The following is a 21,215-nucleotide window of genomic DNA, read 5'->3' as shown; positions in this document are numbered from 1 at the left end:
CCACGTTACTGTAAAGTCTCCTGATGCACGTTTTCAGTGGCCACATAATGTTTTATTCAATAAACGTTCCATAGTTTGATTAATCAATCTCCTATCATCGAACACACAAGCTTACTGTTTCGTGGCTTATTACACGGTGGTCCAGAGGATGGCTGAGTCTTGTCTGAGGATGTCAGGAGCCCTGTGGTGAGCAACACAGGGACAGCCTACAAACTGGCAGGGCTGCAAGGTGTCCAGCTGGGGCGGGCAGCCTGTAGTCCAGGCCAGCTCCTGACCCTCGATCCCATCCCCTCGTCCCACCACCAATTCCAGGGCCTTCACCCCCACCACTGGAATTGTATGGCTTTGGCTCTAAGAGGGAACACACCTGTAGGTAGAAAGATTTCATTTCCACATTATTTTTCCACGGTGAAAAGCTGGAAACAGCCTAAGTGTTCAAAGGCAGGAGATCGTCACGAGATCATGAAGACTTTGGGTGACATCTGCCAAATGTTATCTGAACGTCCACCTCACAACACAGACTGGGAAAACAGGGCCCAGAGAGGAAAATGACATGGCCCCCAGGGATGTGGCAATTAGGACCCAGGCCAGCCCCCTCTGGGCTGCACCACTGGGCCTCCCTCACCCTGTCCTTGGAACACAGCCTCAAAGTCCAGGGCACCCATTCCGTGATACCCCTGGCCTTGCCCCATGCAGGCTCCTGCCTGACTCTTGGAGGGCCCTCCCCCACAAACTGTGCACACAGGGCCACGGGGAGCAGGAGCAGTGAAGAGGCTCCCCAGGGTCAGCTGCACCTGACCGGAGACTCGTTGCAATGACAGGTTGCAGCCAGCTCCGCTGGAACCGCATCAGCCAGGAGCTGCTCTGGGCTCAGGGAATGAGGGGATGGGGGCCTGCAGGAGTGGGTAGGGCCAGCATCTTAGGGGGCCGGTGCAGGTGGGGTAGAGCAGGGTTGGATGCCTCCGAGGAACCACTGCACCCCAAGCTATCTGCCCATTGCCCGTCCCCCCAGCATCAAGATCCCCTCAGGCATCTGCCATTATTGCACATTGGTGACAATGAGGTCTGACGCTAGAGGGGCTTCCCCCCAATTACATCTCAATCACTGTGTAATTACTGCTTAAGTCTGTTCTCTGCTACTATGGCATGGCCGTAAATCTTGCCATGTGGTAGTTCATGACCCACTCACAGTTCAGGAGAAGTAGACCCAGACCGTGGGGAGAACAGAGGCCCCGGGGCAGGCCAGAGATGCACGGAGGCCCAGGCTTGCCAGGGCTCACTGAGGCCTCGGAGACCCATGGATCTGTCCCTTAGGCAGAGGGACAGCTTGAGCAGTCACCACAGGGTAGGGGAAGCCTGACCCCAGGGAAGGAACAGATCACATGCAGACACGGCCAGGCCCAGGACAAGCCAGCCCTGTGACCAGGCAGCCTGGCCTCCCAGCCAGCCAGACTCCTACCCTCAGCCTCCCCTCCTCTGCTGACACCACCTTGTTGGAGGGCAGGGTGTCCACCTGGGGCTTTGGCTCCTACCTCCACCCCAGCTGGTCGCACAAGAAGGGCCTGGACAGCCAGTCTCCAAGAGGGACAGGAGGCGAGGGGCATCACCCAGGTAGGGAGGCCAAAGGCTGGCCTCGGGTCTCCCCCTCCTTCCTGACTTGGGCCACACATCCTAATAACGACCTCCAACTTAGAATCATGAACAAAAATAAAACTAAATGTAGTAACCACACCCCGGAGGTCCTCTAGTTCACTCTTGGAACCACCAACTCCTTCCTCCCCGTCTGAGGGTCTCCCCAAGTCCCTGGGCTCCAGCCCCCAGCTACGCCCAGCGCGGGTCACGGACCAGGAGCACCAGCATCACCTGAGTTCTGGAGAGAAACGCAGAAACTCAGCCCTGCCTGACTTGCTAAACTGGGCTCTGCACTTCAGCAAGCCGCCCCCCACCCCCACCCCCGCCATGCGTGTGCGCATCAAAGTGTGAGAGGCACTGCCCATGCCTGCACGACCACCCCGCGGAGGCAAATCTGTGCCTGAGCGGCAAGCAATAGGCCATGACTAAATGCCCTTGAATAAAAAAGGGAAAGAGAAGAAATCTAAGACTCTCCACTCCTCCGAGACAGAAATAGTTTTGTGGCCTCCAGATGGACTGCGCGCACACAAGGGGAGGTCTCGCCTTCCCGCCAAACTTTCCCGACGGGATGCTGGCACGGACCAGTGGAAACCAGAGAGCATTTCTCTCCGGGGCAGTAAATGAGAGGCTGAGGCTTGTGGAGTTCTTCTGTTATAATTAAGTTGGCCAGAAATTCACCTAAGGATACTAAATTCTGTACCTGACCCTCTAATTACAGCCAGAGGGATCAGGAGACAATTACTTTCCAAAATAGTCCTTGGCAGGCCAGAGGCCCGAGGCCGTGTCTCTGGCACATCTCAAACGTGCCAACCGAACGCTCCCAGCGCCGCTCAGCAGACTGAGGGCGGCCGGATCCCCGAGAAACCTGCAGGCGAACGTCAAGGGGCCCCGGATCCCCGGGAGCAGAGGCGCCCTCCTCTTCGCCCCCCATAAACCCAGCATGCCTGCCTGGTGACATCGGCCACCGGCCTAATTAAATCCTAACGGGCTAATGAAAAACACCCCTGCTGCCCGCCGAGTGTGAAGAACACATATTACCTCCTTGGGCAGCCACCGCTGCCGCAGCCGCCGTGGCCACTGCGAGAGCAGAGGCCTTCCTGCCCGGGTCGGGGAAAGCGACACCCTCCAGGCTCCCACTTTTGACGTCTTTCTTCTCCGTGGCCGTGACTGAGGCGGACGTCTCCATCTTAGCCGCTCATGGTCCTGGGTGACAGCCCTTGAAGAAAAAGACAAAGACGCTCAGCACCACTGACTGCCCCCAGACCCAGCCGGGAAACGCCGACCCAGATTCACGGCCGCCGCACGCTATGAAAGCTTAATTCTCTCATAATTGGGAAGGAGGGTTTAATTAATTTCGAGAATTATTAGTTCTGAGACTCATCTGGTCTTTTGAACGACCTCGTGGACAACAGCCGAGCATCTGCGTTGCCTTCGACCCCAGATTTTTAAAAATCTGGGCAGCAAGTTCTACTTTGAGAAATGAAGTCAGGGGCAATGACCGCCAACTGGGCATCACAGGAAAATGAAAACAGAGTAACAATTCCTGAGTGGTCCTCAAAGAAAAGCCCTCTTTTAAAAAAAAAATGTTTTTTTTAAGTTTATTTATTCTTGAGAGAGAGAGAGTGCAAGCAGGGGAGGGGGAGAGAGAGGGGGAGACACAGAATCCGAAGCAGGCTCGAGGCTCTGAGTTGTCAGCACAGAGCCCGATGTGGGGGCTCGAACTCACAAACCACGAGATCATGACCTGAGCCGAAGCCGGATGCTTAACCGACTGAGCCACCCAAGCGCCCCAGAAAAGCCTTCGTTTTTCCTGTTCCTTCCCTGCTCACCAGGATCCATCTCTCGTGTACTTGTGTATGTGTGTATTCATTCATTCATTCATTCATTCATTCAAACATTTTTTTCACCATTTATGCACTAGCACATATTCGGCCAACATAGTTTTCAGCCCCTATTATGTATCAGGCATTCTGTCTGGTGCTGAAGGTACAGTCCACGGAGTTTACATTCTACCTGGCAGAGACATGGTATATGGGCCAGGGGGGCGGGGAGAGGTGGAATAAATGTATACTTAGCTTCAGTTAGTGAGAGGTAGTGTCAATAAAGCAAGCAAAGTGGAAGGACAGAGCAGGGCAGAGGGGCAGAGGGCCCACCGCCTTCATCTCTGAGGTTGGAACGGGGTGCCACGTGAATCTGCCATGGAAGCCCACGGCAGCCAGAGGGCAGAGGCAGGAGCCACAAAGCTGGATGGGCAGAGGCTGGCTCGTCTGAGGAACAGCAAGGAGAGTGCAGGCTCTGGAAGGTTTTGAGCAGATGGGGTGTATGACAGGTCTCACGGGGGTATCGGGGTCACTCTGCTGTTGTGTGAGAGCAGATCTGGGGGAAGGGGAACTACCAGAGAGGCCCAGGAAGACGTGATGGTGGTCTGAGATGGTGAATGGCGGGGATCACAGACTTTCCAGGGCTTGGACCGGGGATGCAGGGCACAGGTAACGCTCCCTCTGTGGCTGAGTCCCGGGTCACAAGTAAGCCTTTCACTAATATGCCTCATCGCTGGCAGAAACTGCTAATCGAGCATTTGTTTCAAGTTACAGAATAGAGACACGAGCCAATCTTCTTAGAAGAAGAGGAGTAGTGTCACAGGTGGATCAGATTTTTGGCTGACGACCTGGATGAATGAATGGCCGTGCCATTGGCTGGGATGGGGTCCCACTGGGTGAGAAGCTGGTTTGGGGCAGAGATCAGGAGCTCAGTCTGGGCCATGTTAAGTTGGAGTGCCTATTAAATCATGCAGAGGCTGTTGGAAACACAAGTTCAGAGCTCGGGGGAGAGGTAGAAGCTGGAGGGAGGAATATGACAGCCACCGCGCAAGATCTCCGAGACAGAGGGTGGAAGAAAAGTTCCGGAAGAAAGTTCCAGAGCTGAAACATGGACATTCCAACATTTCCAGGAAAAGGAGAAGAAACCCGCCAAGGAGACTAAGCAGGAACTGCCAGTGGGAGAAAGGAGGAAACGACCACCAGGGCAGCGTGGGGGGCCGGAAGCCAAGGCAGGAGTGAAACAGCCTGAAGAGGGGGAACAATCAGCTCCCTCCTAAGCTACTGAGAGACGGGAGACAGTGAAGCCTGAGGGCTGACCCGTTTCGGTCGCACGTGGCGACCAGGGTCCCTGAGTGGAGGTAGGAAAAACAGAGGCACAAACGATTTCATCAGGAAGCTTTGCCATAAAAGCCAAACATAACGCAACAACTGGAGAGTCCAGAGGTCCGCAGTTGCTGCGGCAGAAAGGAGGCGGGGCTGGTTCGCAGGCCGGTGGGAAGGGAATGTTCTGGTAGGGAGCCCGTGGGTCACAGCAGGGCAGAGACCAAAGGCAGTGGTCAGCTCCATCCCCGGGGGCCTCGAGGTTAAATCCACATCTTCAGGTCCAGAATTTCATCCTGTTAGATCCGCACAAAACTCTCGTGTCTAGGTGGAAAATGGGAAAAGCCCAGAACGACGGATGTGATGTATCAGAGACGGTCCACGGTCCTGCTGGCCTGCCAGGGGAAACAGCCTGCGTCCTGGACCGCCTGGTTTTGTCTGCACACACCGGCCTGTCCCGCTTCCTCAAACTTTCAAAACTCCCTGTCAAGAAAACCCAAGGCCGATGGGGGACAGAGAAATCTCCCTGCACATTCTAGTGAGTTATGGGGTTTCCTTTGGCCCCGAGTCTATTTGTGTCATCTGGCTATGGGAACCGCTCACCGGCGACACAGCCCGGCCCGCGCCCGCTCCGCCTTCTCGGCCCCCTCAGCCCGGCCACCTCAGCCCGGCCACCCGGCTGCACCAAACCCACATCTCACTGCATTCTTCCTCTGGCCAAGGCCGCGCTGAACCCCCGTGGCTTTTAGGTAAAGTCTTCCTGTAGACTCCCCTGCCCACATCTCCTTCCCACCCAGACAGGTGTGACTAGTCTAATCCTGTCCGCCACCAGGCCCCCCGCTCAAGCCATGCCACCCACCCGAAGTCCTTCGCCCTTTCTCTGCGGACCCCTACTCTTCCTTCAAGATGCCACTCGGATATCAGCTCCTCTGGGAAGCCCCCCAACTCCTCCCCAGTTCCAGTCACTTCTGCTTCGGGATTTCTGCACCAACCCAGCACCCTTAGGTTGTAATTATCACCTCCAGGTCAAGCTGACACAAAGCAAACTCTCAGAAACGCCTGGCAGAGAAAATGGACCTTTGTGGCAGGAAACCACAGCTCTTTGAAATGCAAGTGGTTTTGTGAACAGCCCGGGTTTTCCTCCCCAGAAGCTCAGGTAAAGGAATATTTAGGCCCAACGTTGAAACACACCTTGAATTTGGAAGTAAGGACAAAAATAACAATAACAGCTGGAACAACAAAACTTTAATAAGCATTTACCGTGTGCCAAACACCTTACGGGAGGGATCTCATTTAATCCTCACATTTTATATAGGAAGAAACCAACGCTCAGAGAAGTTGAGTAACTGGCTCTAAGACGCACGGTTAGAGGCAGCCGTGCCAGGCCTTGAGCCCAGGCTGTCTGGCCCCGAAGCCGTACTCTCAAGCACCACAGTGAGCTGTCCCTTGCATAAGGATGCAACAGTGCTAAGGGATTCACCCCGGAATCCCCTGGAAGGCATAAGGTAACCGTTGAGCCCTTCGGGTATGGGGAGCACTGTGCCAGGAGCCCAGGGGACCCAAGAAGCAAGTTTTGGCGTGGCTCCCGCCCTAGTCATGTATCCAAGGTAGTGACACCGGTGGATAGAGACCACCAGTCAAGGGTGGGCCAAAGCTGAGGCTCTTTCGGGGCTGTGTGCAAACACCGCGACTGGGCTGTGTGCCTGTCTGCTAGAGCCGTCCAGGGTAGGCGGTCGTACATTCATTCGCTAACCCTTTACTCAACACTTCTTCACTGATGACCAGCTTCATGCCTCACCTGCACTAGGCTGGGAGCTGGCGAGGCCCTGCACGACCCCTAAATGAATTAGGTGTCCTTGCCCAGGGATTGGATACTCCCCCAACGTGTCACGGTCATGACCTGCTACACCCCCACCTGGCTTCCTGCTTGACTATGACCTCATCCAGGGCACGGCTGGGCCTTGCATCCCTAGGTCCCCGCTGAGCAGATACTCAGAACCCTTGCCGATGGCTAAGGTGGGCACAGGGAGCCAGGCCTGCGTCTGGAGGGCATGGGGCTCAGTGGACCAGAAACCAGCGGAGGACTCCGGGTGCCCACAGCGTCAGCGCATGAGACCAAACCCCAGCCCCAGCCCCAGTGCCGGGCTGGCAGACCCCCGAGGCATGGATCCAACCCTATCCGAATGCAGATGGGGAGACTGAGGCCAACAAGTCAGAACCTTCGGACTTTAGTGTCAGAGATCTCAAGAAAAGAAGGAGGCTCAAGAAGGGACTGTGTCAATTTGCTAAGGGACACGAGGAGACTAGAAGAGGAGCAGAAGACTGCGGGTTTTCTTGGAGACCAGCAGCTGTAGCTCCCTGACGCCAGCCTCCTGCCCTGTTCCGTTGGCAGAGTGGGTGTCACCAACCCAGTGCTTACAGAAGGGGAAGTGAGCCCCCCAGGGCCACTTTCCACGGAGGGAAGAGGGCCAGGGCCCTGGACAGTATTGCCGCGTGAAGCCTCAGGGTGTGGGCAGCACAGGACCAGGGTGAACAGCGCGCAGGAAGAAAGGGTATTTATTGAGATTCCCACTCTCCAGACTGCCTTCTGTGGCCCAGGAACAGATGTGCACACAGAAGCCCTGGAGTTCCACGGATGCCCACGGGGGACCGACCCAGCCAGGGGGAGTGCAGACAGTCCCCCCCGTGCCACGGGCATGGTCTTCGGCACATCAGCTGCTGCCCTCCGCTTCCCTCCCCTCCCAGGAGAGGAAGGCCGTAGACAGAGCCAAGAGGCTGCGTAAATCACGGGAATTAGCGGGATTAGCACAATTTCTGGGTAAACACCAGGCGCCCAGGGTCCCAGGCAGCCACTTTCACTCCCTGAAGCTCCTCCGAGCCTTGTCAACAAGCTCACCTGGGCCCCCAGAGGCCATCTGGGGACAGCAGCAGGGGGCCGGGAGGGGGGGCGTCCCACACCTCAGCTGGGGGGTGGTGCCACGGTCTGTGCCGAAATCCCACGGGCCCCACCAAAGGCTCCACAACAGAAGGGGCTGGGAGCACAGCACTCGCCAGGGGGAGGAGGAGAGGCAACACCCCCACTGCACCTGGGGAAGTCACACTGCTCTAGCGTGTTCGAACAACTCCCCAGAGGACATGTAACCACACTGCCCAAGTTCTGCTAAGGGAAGGGGACGTGCTGGACCCGAGGCCAGGAGGAGCCCCTTTGCACTAGTCACCTGCCCTCGAGGGCCTCGGCACCTCCCGGGGGTCCTGGCAGCCCCGAGAAGCCCTGCAGGCACTCCTGGACCCTCTCCCCGAGGCTCTGATTCCACAGGTCCCGGCAGAAGGTCAGGGACAAAATATGACATTCTGTAAAAAGTTCCATGGGTATTTGTGATGCACAGACAGGTTTAGAGAAACCTTCACGGGGGTGCCACTTAGAAGGTGGCTTCCAGATCATTTACAAATTATTCCAAATAATTTACAAGTTCCAGTTAATGCAAGGCTGCATGACCCCGAGGGAAAAAATACATTTTTAGCTCTGCTAACTTGGAAGCAGAAGTTGGTGTCCCTCAGGCACGGGCATGGACGAGCTACAGTGCCTCTGAGCCCGCCACCGGCACACGTCACAGATGTGTTCATGCCATGGCACAGAGCATCACCTGTGCTCACCACAGCTTAAGGTCACCATTAGACCCCAGTGACCTCGCAGCCTGAGCCGGCAAGGGAGCCCACGCATGACTATAGCACAGACGTGGTGCCCTTAACATTTGCTTATTGCTTTCAATAGCATCGGTTTCTCCCGTAACCCACCCCATGTGTTTTTATTCTCTGCGTTTTATTCTCTGCGTTCTATGTTTTTACTCTATGCATCCTCATTCCGAGGAGGGGTCCGTGGCACAGAAGAGGTTAAGAACTCTCAGGGAAAGGACTAGCTTGATGAATAAATTAATAATCAGAGCAGAATGAGCGAATCACTCCGAAACCTGCAATCCCAGACACCCTCCCGCCACCTGGCTGCTTTGAACTCCTCTAACGAGTGAGTCACAGGAATTAGAGCGTCTTCCCCGGGTGAAATCAATCTCCAGGAGAGAGATGAAACCTCGCCTTCCAGCCCTCGCAGCCACCTCGGGGCCGTGGGGTTCTCACCTCCTCTGATCTCGGCCGTGTGGCGTGTGCACCCAGACCCCACACACGGGGACACGCAAGGGCACACGCAGCAACCACAACCACATGCACAGCCACACGAGTGCACAAACACCCGGTCACATGTGCACAGATGATCCCATACCACACACACACGCATTCACACACACAGCCACACGCAGCACACACAGTTACATGCAGAGACACACAGACCCACACACACAAATACACCGGAGATAATAAGTACCTGCCCTGCCTTGATCGGACTTATTTTTAAGATCAAATGAGATAAAACAGGTGAAATTTCCCGAAGTGAAAGACGCACTGTCAGTGCAACAAAGATTAAAGATAACGATAATTACAAGCTCGTTATGACTCAAAAGAGACCGGCAGACCCCCCCGCCCCAGTTGTGGCCCCAAGGTTCTGAGGCCGCGTCCTATACCCGCCTCAAGTGACCGAGAACCAGCCATTGGCTCTCCTATCACTTGGGCACTGCCATCTGGACCCAGGGAGTGCCAGTCCAAGACCACAGGGCAGAGGCCAGCCACACAACTGACTCTCCAGGTGAGAGGCATGAGGATGTGTGTGTCCTCACAGCCCCATTGCCCCACCTGGGCCCAAACTGACACTTACTCCCCCCGTCTTGTAGGGGAAGAGGGAGTGGGTGGGGTGAGCGTTCCCCAGGACTACACCAAGCCGGGAACCCCCTGCTTGCCCTTCACAGCAGGAGATAAAATAATCCTATTTTAAAACAGGTATGCATTTTACTCTCCCAGCATGAGACGTGCGTAGGCTTGGACCAGTGCAGTCCACATCAGCTGTGTGTCTTTGGCGGTGTTACTTCCCCTCTCTGAGCCTCCGTTTCCTCCCCTGGAACACGGAGTCTCCTTCCTACCTCCCAGGGTGGTTGAGAGGACAGTCAACCTTCCCAGGATGGTTGTTAACACAAGTCACAGCAGCAGCCCCACAAACACCGGGTCCCCGGTGGGGGCTGGCCAGGCAGGGGAACCTCTGCAGGCAGGCACTTGTCTCCAAGAAGACATCACCTGCCTGCAGTGGCCCAGGGTGGCAGCTGGGGCTTCTGCGTACTTGCACCTGCCTGTAGGACCTCAGGCCTAAGCTGCATCTGCTTCTGACTTCTCTGTCCACCTGCCTTGTTTCTGCATGTGGGCTCAGAGCCTCTGGTGACACAGCTCCACTGGGACCCAGCAAGCAGCAAACCATCTCTAACAAAACCCAGACGAGGGGCTCCAGGCCTGGGTCCAGACAGGGCTGGAGATATGACTGACTTCCCACCACCAGAGCAGGTAGGGGAAGACACAGCCATGCCCCTGCTCTGTCCCCTGGCTCCTCCCTCTTCCGGTGACTTGGGAAGGACCACACACTCCTGCCTGGGCTGGCCCCCTGGTACCATCCTGGCCGGCGGTGCCCACAGGCCCCTGGGGGAGAGCAATCTTGGAAGGGGAAATCAGAGCCTGCAGGAGATCCCTGGGACCCTGGCCTGGTCAGATATGGGATAAGAGGCCAGACCATGGAGTCCCAGCTCCCTGAGCCCGTGGACAGTGAGAGGTCGTACAGTCCCTCCCAAGGTGATCGGGAACCTCACACGTATCAATGCGCGCAGAATGCCGGCACGAGGTAGCTGCTCCTTACCAGGCACAGACACCTGTCTCCACGTGCGTGTGGCACATACTGTCCAGCCTGCTGCTGGGTGCACTGTGGGGACAGCAAAAGAGGACACAACTGGAAAAAAAAAACGTTCTTCTAGAACCCCCGCCCTCCCCACGGATACACCATGTGGGGCTCTCGCTACTTACTATGTGGCACAGAGGAAGAAGAGTCCCTCAAACTGCTCCATCATTCCTTGGTCCCCTGCTCTGCCCAGCAGCGTCCCACCTACTAGGAGCCACATTACCGGAGAAAGGAAAGATCAGAAGCTTCCAGCACCTGTAGGTGCCCACACGAGGAGAGCTCCTCTCGTCACGTGATCACAGTGCCAGCCACCGTAACCCTTGAGGGGCCGATATGATCCTTGCTTTACAATGAAACCCAGGCCCAGAGAGGGTGAGCAACCTGCCCAAAGTCACAGAGTTAACACGTAGCAGCACTGCTGTTCCAATGCAGGCCCGTTGGATTCTGAAGGCCACACGTTTTTTTTACTCCAACCAAATCTGCTGAGTGTGTCGAAGCCCGCCACGTGCAAGGAATATCACAGAGGGGTCAAAAGGCACAAAGCAGTTTATAGAGTTCACCGAAGGCTAAGCCAGTCTGTGCCAAATGCTAAGTAAGTAGCAGAGACTTTTGGGCCGGAGAAGCTCAGGGCTACTGACTGGGGACGTCAGAGGGGGCTTACAGGTGACCACAGGTCTGCCTTGTGGCTTCAAGACAGGGAATGAAAGGTCTTGACCTTGGCCTGCAGAGGGGAGAGGGAAGGGCACTCCAGGGGCATGGAATGAATGGCCTGGGCATGTGCTCTGGGCACACTGTGGGCAGAGAGGAAAAAGAAAGGGGAGCATTCTCACAGGGAGAGAGGAGGTCTCCCTCCCAGGGACAGACCAGGTCGAGGGGGAGCTGCAGGCCCTGACAGGGTCTCTGAGAAGGGCAGGCCAGAGGGAGACAGGTTTAGGAAGAATGCACTTCCTTGCTTCCTGGGTCTCGAACCCACTTCGGCCATGCAACAGGGCCAGCCCGGGTCCCACCAACCATCCCAGCTGCTTCCAGAGGCTTCAGACTAGAGGCCTGAAAAGCTGGGGGATGGGGGCAAAACCCTCACCCTCCCATCATGGCCAGGGTGGGGGACCAGGCAAACATCACTCTCCTAGCGGGTGCACCTGCTTCTTTATCACTCCTCGAATGGATTTTTCCAAGTACGAAAGCTCCCTAATTTGCCCAGCCCCTGGGCTCGCTGGCTTTCAGGAAAACAGATAATTAACCCTAATTCACTGACTTGCTGGGCCGGAACGGCAGCCAGGGAGGGCCCTGATGGGAAATGTGGGCCCCTGCCGGGGCAGCCAGCCTCAGATAAGGAGAGACGGGTATCAGGACTGGAGCTGGGCAAGAGGCTTTTTTTTTTTTTTTTCCCTGGGAAGATACGGGTAAGAGCTACTTCGTGATTGACACTTCAGATGGCATCGAAATGGCCTTTCGCTTGCATTTGGGTTTTTTCCCTCAAAGTACCAGGTCATGTCCATGCCCCCTGGCCTTGCATCATCCCCATGCTGTCCTGCCCAGAACATTCTTTCCTCTCTGCTCTACACAAGGAAGCCGTGCTGTAAAACCCAGGAAGCCTGCCCTAATGGACTCCCACCCAGGGTCCTGCTCGGACCCGACCAACCTCCCCGTGCTGCTTCTGAAACTTTCAGGACACTCCCCGCTCATATCCGCTGCAGGCACGTGCAGAGGGAGCACGCTGAGCGAGGACTCCGGAGAAAACTGACCACATTAGAATCCCAGCTCCACGTCAAGCTACGGACAAGAACATACTTCTCACTGAGCCTCAGTTTTCCCATCTGTGTAATGGGGGTGACACAGCACCTCCCTCAAGGTAAGGATCAGAAGCACATGCATGCCCCAGCTCAAACGAACGTTCGCTGCAATATCGTGTCAGCCCAGGCAAGCCTGCCCACCTGCGGCAGGAAGACCCGGCCCGGGCAGGGCTGGGGGGCCAACCCACCCACAGGAGGGGCTGTCAGGGACTGGACGAGGCGGCCCCGTCACAGCCCCTTCCTCTCTCTCCCTCTACACACCCAAGTGCCTGTGCCTCTGGGGTCTCACGTGCAAGCTCTCAGGTTGGCACCTTTGTGTAATGTGCCATCCTGCTTGACTGCAAAGGCCTATGGTCCGTCCCCTTCCTCCGTGTCGAAGTCCACCTCCATGGAGAGCAGCAGAAGCTCCGGAGGACCGGGGTCTCTCTCTCACCCCCGCCCCCCCGCCCCCAACCAGCACAGCGCCAGCAGAGGCAAGCTCCCAACTTGGCTCCCATGAGGAGGCCGCCGTCTGCGAGGCGGACAAGGGGCCCGCTGTGCGGCCGCCCCGCCAGACCCAGATATTTTAACAGCTGCATTGTGTGTTTCTGAGGCGCAATTCCTGAGCGGGGAAGAAAAACAAGCTTCGCCTCTGCCCCAAGGAGGGAAAACAGACTGCCCCGGGCAGGCTTCAGGCAGGGGAGAAGGGCTCCGCGGGGGCCCAGGGCTGCAGAGGGCATGACCGGGAACAGGACTGACACACAGCAGCTGCGGGCAGCAAGGCCCCCCGTGTGGACCCCCTTTGCCCAAGACTTGGGGAGGGAAGGCAGGGACAGAGGCCCAGCAAGTGGAGTAAATCCCCCAAAGGAAGCTCTGAGAAGGGAAAAGAGAACCAGAAAGGCAGGAGGGGGGGTGCCTACAGGATAAGGTACAAATCCCCACCAAGGCCCCACCTTGGGATTTACCCACCTGCAATGCTATTTCCCCAGAGCCTCTCCTGCTGAGCACCCCCCCCAACCACCACCTAGGTTAGGGGTCAGTCCTAACTCATGCCCTCTGAGGTCCAGTTCCCATATTGCTGTGTTTTAAGTACCTGTTTCCACGTCTGTTTCCCCTTTAAGCTCACCCCAGATGCAGACGCATCAACGTTTGATCCTGACTCAACGCACAAATGCTCCCTGGCACGGAGGCCTGCGGGACTCCCCTCCCCTCCCCTCTCTTGGCTTCCCCCCAGGCCTCGATCCCCACAGGGTCAGGGCTGCGCCGGGGACCCATCAGCCCTCTGGGGGTGACGGGCTGAGAGCCAGGTGGAAGATGAGCAGAGGCTGGCTCAGGTCAGGGGCAGGTGCTGGAATCAACTTGTAATGTCTGCGGACGCCAGCACTGACGGGAAAGTCTTCAGGGCAAAACCGCTTCGGGCATGTGAATGCACTCCTTTCCTTAAAGTACAAACTCCTTGAGCTTTTTGGCTTTCGGTTTGGAGGGGGCGAAGGTGCAACTGTCTTCGGTCGTCCTGAATCTGAGTCCATTCAACACTAGCCACTTCCACCAGGCTGTCTCCCTTCAACCACAACGAGATCCAAGTCGTATACCTGAGGCGCACTGGTGGAGAAGTCAGTGCCGGGTCTGCCCTGGTCCCAAAGTTCGGCCCCCCGGGTCTGTCTCCAAAAAAAGGGTTGGTGATGCCATCGCCAAGGCAACTGGTGACTGGAAGGGTCTACGGATTACGGTGAAACTGACCATTCAGAACAGACAGCCCCAGATTGAAGTGGCACCTTCCTGCCTCTGCCCTGATTATCAAAGCCCTCAAGGAACCACCAAGAGACAGAAAGGAGCAGAAAAACAGTAAGCACGGTGGAATTATCACTTTTGATGAGAGCGTCAACATTGCCCAACAGATGCGGCGCCGATCTTTAGCTGGAGAACTCTCTGGAACCATTAAAGAGATCCTGGGGACTGCCCAGTCCGTGGGCTGCAATGCTGATGGCCGCCACCCTCATGACATCATAGATGACATCAATAGTGATGCGGTGAATGCCCAGCTAGTGAACAATAACAACAACTGAAAATATCGCAATAAAGGATCATTTGGCAACCAATGGAAACAAGCGAAATACACTAAGCTCCTTGAGCACAAAGACTTTGTTCCACATAGTGTGTAGCCCCCAAGTCGATAAATTACTGCGCACCTACTGTGTGTGGGCACACACCATTCTCAAGGCAAGTACAAAATCAAGTGTTTTCTGCTTAAAGGGTGCTACGTGAGTCATCACGCACTCAGAGGCGCTATTTTCTCCAAGTGGAATTGTAGGCCAGGGAGTGGCATTTTGGGGTCAGAGACGTGGTGTGGGTGGCTTTTCCACATCCTTCCAGTCATCACCCAGATCACAGCCTCTAGAGGATCGGAGGACTCAGGCCTTCACCCAGATCGGGGGTGGCGAATCTCACTTCTTCAAACACCTTGACATAAGTGACCCAAGTCACAAGGCTGTCCTGAGGAGGGGACTGGGCAGTGATGGACCCCCACCGGCGGTTCTGGGCTGGCTTTGGGGAAAGGAAGCTCTGTTTGTCCACTGCTGCCCCTTGGAGCTTAGGGATGGGCTCTGGGGTTTGCTGAGTTGGTTCAGAGTGAAAAGAACCTACATCTGGGGTCTCTGGTGGCTCAGTCAGTTGAGCGTCCGACTCTTGATTTCAGCTCAGGTCATGATCCCAGGGTCGTGGAGCCCTGTGTCGGGCTCTGTGCTAAGCATGGGGCCTGTTTGGGATTCTCTCTCTCCCTCTCTCAAAATAAATAAATAAACATTAAAAAGAAAGAAACAGGGGCGCCTGGGTGGCCCAGTCGGTTGACCATCCGACTTCAGCTCAGGTCATGATCTCACAGTCTGAGTTCGAGCCACGCATCGGGCTGTGTGCTGACAGCTCAGAGCCTGGAGCCTCCTTCAGATTCTGTGTCTCCCTCTCTCTCTGCCCCACCCCTGCTCATGCTCTGTCTCTCTCTGTCTCAAAAATAAATAAAAGCATTAAAAAAAATTTTTTTAAAAAGAAAAGAAACAAAGAAACAAAGAACCCCCATCTGATTTCTGTGCTTCAGCTCTACCAAAGACCAGTGAGATTATGAGGCCGCCTGGCAGGGACCCACACCAGGGCCAAAACCACCTCTTTCGAACCCCATCAGCCTTCTCCCTCTGGCACCAAGAATGGCCTCCAGATTTCACCCCATCCAGCCCCCTGCCCAGGCAGCTCAGATGCAGAGCAGCGCCCTGCCAATGATGGAAACGAGTTGTCCCCGAGCTCCTAACCAGTTTATTCCTCAGCCAGCTGGTCTCAGCTACCGTATCACCCTCCCAGCCCCAACCACCACCCCCACCCCGACCCGCTGTGCGACCCTGGATTAGTATCCCCCCATCTCTGGGCTCAGTACGCCACCTATGAGAGGGGCAGGCTGGACCCCCAGGGAGTGCGTGTCACAGCCCAACTGGGTGGAAAAAAGGAATCCTGGCAGGTGGGGAGCACAGACAGGCTCCACGTGAATGGGCCCAAGCCACCTGCATCCATGAACCAGCAACCCTACGGCGGAACGCCAACAATCTCTGAGGCTGGAGGTCACCTGCCCACAGATGGTGTCGGGCCAGGAGGCGGGGAGCAGGGTGGCGGGTAGGAAGGCTGGCTGCAGATTCAGGGTAGCTACTGTGCCTCTCAAGGCTCCGGCGAGAACCAGGCGGGTGGGTGGCCTGGCATCCCTGGTTCGGGCTGTGCAGCACACCGCTCTGACTTGCCCGGCCACGGCCCTCCCCACACCTCCCAGGCAATGTCCTCACTCAGCTCTTCTGTACCTCTTCCAGGCTCAGCCAGTGGCTTTCCTGGGCTTTGCCAGGAACCGACGGCCAGCACCACCCTGGCGAGTGAAGCCAACAGGAACAGCCTGCCTTTGGCTGGCATCTTGGTGCCAGAGGTGGAAGGAGGGCATCCCAGGCCCACCTGCCAAGCTGCCCCTTCAGCCCTGCCGGGCCCCAGCCTCTCCCAGGCTTTGCTCTCCCACTTTCACTCCCGGGAGCCCATCAGCTCTCGCACACCTTTCTCATCTCCTGGCGGTCACACATCCCAGCCTAAATCAGGTGTCTGGGCCCCCGGGATCGGTGACCTAACATCCACTCCAGCCCCATGTGGGCCAGCCGCAGCCTGAGTGCCTGTCCACTTAGGGAGGGGGGGGAAATTCCAAGGGCTCCATGACTCGGCACGGGCGTGAGGTTCTTCATGCGGGTGGTGCATGTTCCCGGGGGCCTACCGTATGCGACACATCGGGCAGTGTCCTTGACTACAGAGGTGAATTAAACACAGTGCTATTCTCCCACAGTCCCCAGCCCAAGCAGGGAGACAGTCATCAAGGGAACTGGATAGTGATAATACAGAATAAGCTTCCTGGTAGAGAGAGAAACTCAAGGGGCCCTAGGGAGCGTTGGCTAGCCCGAGGGAAGTCAGGGAAGGCTTCCTGGAGGAAGGAGTGAATCCACATTTTCAAAGGGAGGGCAAGGCAGGTCTGGAATGGTCTACTAAAGCAGAGGGGACTGCAGCAGATAGAGGACAGTGGTCTGGGTGTTGAGCAGCAGGCAGGGTGAGCACTGACCCTTGGTGGCTCCCACTGCCTACGGGAGAAGGCCCAAACTTCCCATCAGGGCACGTCACGGCACGCAAAACCTCGGCCCTCCCTGCCCCCTCGGCCTCATTTCCACCAACGCAGACCTCACCCCTTACACGATCCCGGAAATCTGTGACCCCCAGACCCTGCTTGTCAGGCCTCTGCACTCATGCTCTTCCCCCAAAACACACATCCCCGCCTCCTCTGCCTGATTAACTCCTGCTTATACCTTTTTTTTTTTTTTTTAATGTTTATTTATTTTTGAGAGGGAGAGAGACAGAGTGTGAGCAGGACAGGGGCAGAGAGAGAGGGAGACACAGAATCGGAAGCAGGCTCCAGGCTCTGAGCTGTCGGCACAGAGCCTGACGCGGGGCTCGAACTCATGAACCGTGAGATCGTGACCTGAGCCGAAGTTAGAGGTGCACTTAACGAACCGAGCCACCCAGGTGCCCCCTTCCTGCTTATACCGTTAAGGGTAAGGCTGGTGTCACTTCCCCCGGACTGGCACAGTGCTCCCTCAGGTCCCCACGTCAGCCTGGTCCCACAGCACTGCACTCCGGGAGACATTTCAACCCTCTGCTTCACCATCCGATCCCTGGGTGGTTTGGCTCTTGAACTTTCACCCCCAGCCCCAGACACATCACCGGGCACACAGTCAGCGTCCCATAAATGTGCAGCGAGAGCTGTCATAGTGAACCCAGTGTTCTGAAGTCAGCTGCCTCCTAAACCATCCCCCACACCGTGTCCACTAGCGGCTGCCACACAGTAGGCAGCTGGTCATGGTCATTTAACTGACCCCAGAGAGCCTGACTGAAAGACGAAGCCCAGCTGGTTGCTTGTACCTTAGAAGGTGCCAGACAGAACTCGCTGGCTTCCGACAACAAGAACGAAAACAGAAAAACAAAACAAAATACAACCCCCCCCCCCCCACTACCTAAAACCATACCATTAGAGAGTCACCTCTTGGAAGCTTTTCCGTTTCCAAGAACAGCCTATTAAAATGCAAACTGTCCCGGAAATAAGGTCAGGCCTTCAGTGCCTGTCATATGAAAAGTTCATTTCTTGAAGGAGAGGGGGACCGAGCGGAGAGGGCTGGAGGGAGGCAGCGGGAGGGGAGTAAGGGGAGACTGTGTGGGGACGGGATGGGGCGCCAAAAACACAGCACCGTTTTGCTGACGGCTGTCCTTGGCTCTCACTGCCGGTCCACACCCTCCTGATAAAAGGAACGTCTCTTTGCTTGTTCCTGCACTTCAGCGTTTCTTGGCATGACACCATATGCAAAATTAAGTGGCTTTGTAGTGTGGGCTGCTTGTTCTTTTCCCTCCTTTGGATGAAGCTCTCCAAGGCACACTCAATCAAGCCCCTTTTGTTCCCCAGGCCTTTTGAAGGCTTCCGGAGAGGAAATGAGAGCGCTCTTTAAAGCCCAAGTCGACACGCAGCCCTGCAAAATCAGTCTCCCTGCCAGCCCTGCCCCCCTGGGCCTGATGTGCAAGTCGGGGAGACATGGGTGGGCTCCCTGACCAGGACTGTCCCTGGGAAGACGCTCAAGGAGGTCCCCAGCTCACATGAGACGCCACGGTAACACGATGGATTTCCTCCAGTGAGGGGAGCCTTCCAAACTGGCAAGAAGCTACAAAGAGGGCCACAGGTTTAGGCGGCCCTTGGTCACGGGCCTGTCACCCACAGTCATTTCTGGGAGCACGGTTCCCCACCCCAGGTCACGTCTGGTGACTGCGGGGCTTCACACCCTATCTTGGGGTCTGCACGTGGAAGGGGCAGTCCAAGCCTTCCCGTTAGCCTGGACCCCAGGACTTCTTCCATGATGGCATCATGCCCCATCCCTCCATGGACACAGTTGCCCAAGGGATCCTGCCAGGCAGGGAGCCTCTTGGGGGCCCAAGGCATCCAGCAGACAGCCTCCCATCCCACTCAGGGATCCCCTACAGCAGCAGTTAGCAACTGGGGGCGAATGTGCCCCTCAGTGACATGTAGCAATGTCTACAGATCTCTGTTACTGTTCCCAAATTGCGCTGCCAGCAGCTAATGGGTAGAGGCCAGCGATGATTCTAGACGTCCTACAGTGGTCAAGACAGCTCCCCACAACAGAGAATTATCCCGTCAAAATGTCTATGATGCTGCGATTGAGAAACTCGAACTAGAATATTCCAGACACTTCGTCATCCAACCTCTGCTTGAATACTCCCATGGATGAGGAGCTCACTACCTTATGCTATACGGAGAAGCGGTGCAGGGAAGACCTGTATCTGAAGCCTGGTTCAGCATCTTGCTGGAAGCTATGGGCAAATGACCCAGCTTCCTCTCACCTCAGCATCTCTTGATGGAAAATGGAGCCAGGAATTCAATGTTCCACAATCGTTATGAATGACTGCATGACTACAAAATATCTAGTACAGTGCCTCACACACAGAAGGCACCTCCACCAAAGGAGACCTGCTCCGTGGTGTCTGATTTTAGAATATGCCAGACAGTAAACACCAGCTATCCCAGTGACTGCCGAAAGGCCACCGCCTGCCAGAAAACATCTAAGTCCCCGGCCTGCCTCACTGTCATGAATAAGGGATATGCAAGGTGTCCACTGCAGGGTCAGCTAGACTTGCAAAACCCTGGGCAGCAGCCTCCACGCTAACAGGAAAGAAATCGTTCTGAATCCACTGGTATTACAGCAAAACAATGGAAAAGGACCGCAGCTATTCGGTTTTAGGTCGTTGTTATAAAGACATGAAAAGACAGAAACGTTTAAGATCATACGGTGGATGAAAATAAAACCAAGGTGAATGCATACTTAACGCAACTAGGAGAATAAACCATATGTACAGGGAGGGACAACAGACAGAAAAAAATGTTGTGTTAGGATGATGGGATTTGGGTCACGTTGGGCTTTTGGCAACGTTCTTTAACATAACATTGCTTTTCCTTATTATGTATTATTATATAATACATTATATTCCTTATTCCTTATAATTATATTCCTTATAATATTCCTTATTATATAATAAAATGCTCCTTATTAAAATCTATAGAGAAAACAATAAGAGAAACTACAAATGTAGCCTTACTTCTTTTTTTCTTTAAATGTGTATTTATTTATTTTGACAGTGAGCGAGCACGAACGGGGGAGGGGCAGAGAGAGAAGGAGAGAGAGAATCGCAAGCAGGCTCTGCACCATCAGTATGGAGCCCAACGCGGGGCTCGAACTCACGAACCATGAGATCGTGACCTGAGCTGAAATCAAGAGTCAGACCCTTTACCGACTGAGCCACCCAGGTGCCCCTGAAATATAGCCTTATTTCTGACCGTGGAGGAGAAACCTTAGGTGACATCCTGGGCCAGTTCCTTGGGGAGCTTCCGGGCTTCAGAATGGGGGTGATGCCTCCAGTGCTCTGACTCCAGAGGGCAGAGGGAGCAGGTCTGCCCGCCCAACTCCTCTGCCTGCAGGGTGACTCCCGTTCAGCATCCACCAGAACAAGTTGCACTCCCAGCTCAGCTCTGATTCGTCACTACCCCTGTCCCTAGAGGAGAAATCCAGAGTGGGGCCTGGCCGCTCTCCACAGCCCCCATGGGGTCCAGCATCCACCACCAGGGCGCCTGGGTTCCCATCCTAAGTGAGGACCCTTCCCTTGGAGGCCAGGAACTGGGCTGAAAGATTCTCTCCTGATGAGGCTACAATTCGGAGGGCAGGCCCCAGGCTGGACCCAAACGCTGGGGAGCACCCAATTAATTTATCAAAAATGTTTTGAGGGGTGCCTGGTTGGCTCAGTAGATGGAGCATGTGACTCCTGATCTTGGGGTCATGAGTTCGAGCCCCAGTTGGGTGTAGAGATTATTAAAAAAAAAACACGACCCTGCAAAAATATATATATTTGGAAAAAACCCTCAGAATCTCTGTCTCCCCACAACACGAAAAGACAGCTACTCCCTCTATATCTGCCCTCTCACTGAGGGTTCACTCCAGCTGTCCTCAAAGCAAATATGTAAAAGCCAAGAATTGCGTTAGCTGCTTCATTTCCCCTTGTGCTTTGCGGCTGAGGCCCCATGAGGGCTGGGGTGCACCAGGAGAGGTGGGGCCTGTGCTGAGACCCCCTGAAGTACGCGTGGACCCTGCCCACCTCTCCCTCCGGCACCTCGTCCTTGCTTCTGGGAGAGACAAGGGCCGCGGAGTGCTGGACATGGAAGGGCCCAGAGAGAAAGCAAAA

The 21,215-nt window shown here is 55.6% G+C and overlaps 1 protein-coding gene across 1 annotated transcript in view; it reads right to left on the bottom strand.

Moving 5' to 3' along the window:
- GLI2 (GLI family zinc finger 2) overlaps positions 1–21,215 on the bottom strand; it is a 257,247-nt gene that overhangs the window by 184,496 nt on the left and 51,536 nt on the right. The window contains exon 2 of the mRNA XM_060625416.3: positions 2,671–2,848. Within this exon, the coding sequence (XP_060481399.3) occupies positions 2,671–2,818 (148 nt within the window). The 5' untranslated portion in view covers positions 2,819–2,848. The remainder of the gene's footprint in view (positions 1–2,670; positions 2,849–21,215) is intronic.

Source organism: Panthera onca, chromosome C1 (genome assembly GCF_046562875.1).
Source record: "Panthera onca isolate mPanOnc1 chromosome C1, mPanOnc1 haplotype 2, whole genome shotgun sequence".
NCBI lineage: Eukaryota > Metazoa > Chordata > Mammalia > Carnivora > Felidae > Panthera > Panthera onca.
Note: the sequence above shows the minus strand (reverse complement) of the source record. Positions and strands in the feature narration are given on the sequence as shown.